The 1,229-nt window shown below is 46.1% G+C and overlaps 1 protein-coding gene across 1 annotated transcript in view; it reads right to left on the bottom strand.

Annotated features, from left to right (window-relative positions):
* Window positions 1–663: 663 nt before the first annotated feature.
* Window positions 664–1,229, bottom strand: part of NOG (noggin) — an 869-nt gene continuing 303 nt past the window's right edge. Inside the window, 1 exon segment of the mRNA XM_009874059.1 lies at window positions 664–1,229. This exon segment is cut by the window's right edge and continues 32 nt beyond it. Coding sequence (XP_009872361.1) covers window positions 839–1,229 — 391 coding nt within the window. The 3' untranslated portion in view covers window positions 664–838.

Below are 1,229 nucleotides of genomic sequence, written 5' to 3'. Positions count from 1 at the left end.
CACGCGGGGCCGCATCCCCGGGGCACGCCCGGGGTGGAGGTGCCAGAGGTCCCCTCCTAACAGAGCCGTGAGTAGGTTCCCACCCCCCCCGGCACCACGAAACGTCCTGCTGAGCGTGGAGAACGAGGAGGAGAGAGAAGAAAGCCCCCCCGACGGCGGCCAAACCAAAAAGCAAACAGAATCCACACGGCTCGTGTTTTAGTGGTTGACTTTAATTCTGCACTGCACTTTTACTACAAGGATATAAAGAATAAATAGCAGATACTCTTCATTTACATAGGATTAAGTCATTCAAACTGTCCTCTCTATTTACAATAACATTGTGCTCTAGGCGCTTATTCATTTTTATTTTAAATCTAAAGTCCATGAGGAAAAAGGAAGAAATCACACACTCACGCTTTCCGAATAATGGAAAATAGCTTTATAACGTTTTCTTATCAAAAAGTTTGGTTTGTATTTTTTAATCCTTTTATTAAAAAGAAACAAACAAAAAAAACCAATCCAACACAAAAAAAAACCCCAGAAAACCAAAAAACCTACTTCGCCAAAGCGAAGTAACTTCTCTCTGGAATATAAATACCAAAAAAAAAAAAAAAAGATACATTAGCAACGATCAGGCTAATAGTCTTAAAAATACAGTAGACGCTGATTATTTTACGTATAATACTGACCTTTTAATAGTATATTAAACCGGTGCCATATATACACACAATATACATTCTCCTACACGTTACAGTGCATTACAACGTTAACCAGAAAGCAAAGTCTTTTATTTTTGTTGCAGCAAAGGTCCACGTGAGTCCGCTGGAGAAGGGGCGAGAAAAGGTAAGTGCAAGCCCTAGCAGGAGCACTTGCACTCCGAAATGATGGGGTACTGGATGGGTATCCATGTGCACCTCTGCCCTCCCCGACGCTGGCACCTCCACCTCAGGATCGTTAAATGCACGGACTTGGCAGGTTTGCAAACCATGCCTTCTGGGACTGAACAAGACCTTTTACTGTAGCAGCTGCCCACTTTGACGTACCGGGGCCAAAAGCGGCTGCCGAGATCGTTCCACGTGTATAGGACCGGGCAGAAGGTCTGGGACCAGAGCCACATCTGCAGCTTCCTGCGCAGCTTCTTGCTCAGCCTGTGCTTCTTGCCCGGCTGCAGCCCGTCGTAAAACTCCAGCCCTTTGATTTCGCTGGGCATCGCTCCCGAGGGTCTCTGCCTGAGCAGCAAGTCCAGC

The sequence above is a fragment of the Apaloderma vittatum genome, unplaced genomic scaffold (genome assembly GCF_000703405.1).
Source record: "Apaloderma vittatum isolate BGI_N311 unplaced genomic scaffold, ASM70340v1 scaffold30897, whole genome shotgun sequence".
NCBI classification, from domain to species: domain Eukaryota; kingdom Metazoa; phylum Chordata; class Aves; order Trogoniformes; family Trogonidae; genus Apaloderma; species Apaloderma vittatum.
This window is presented reverse-complemented; position numbering and strand designations above follow the sequence as displayed.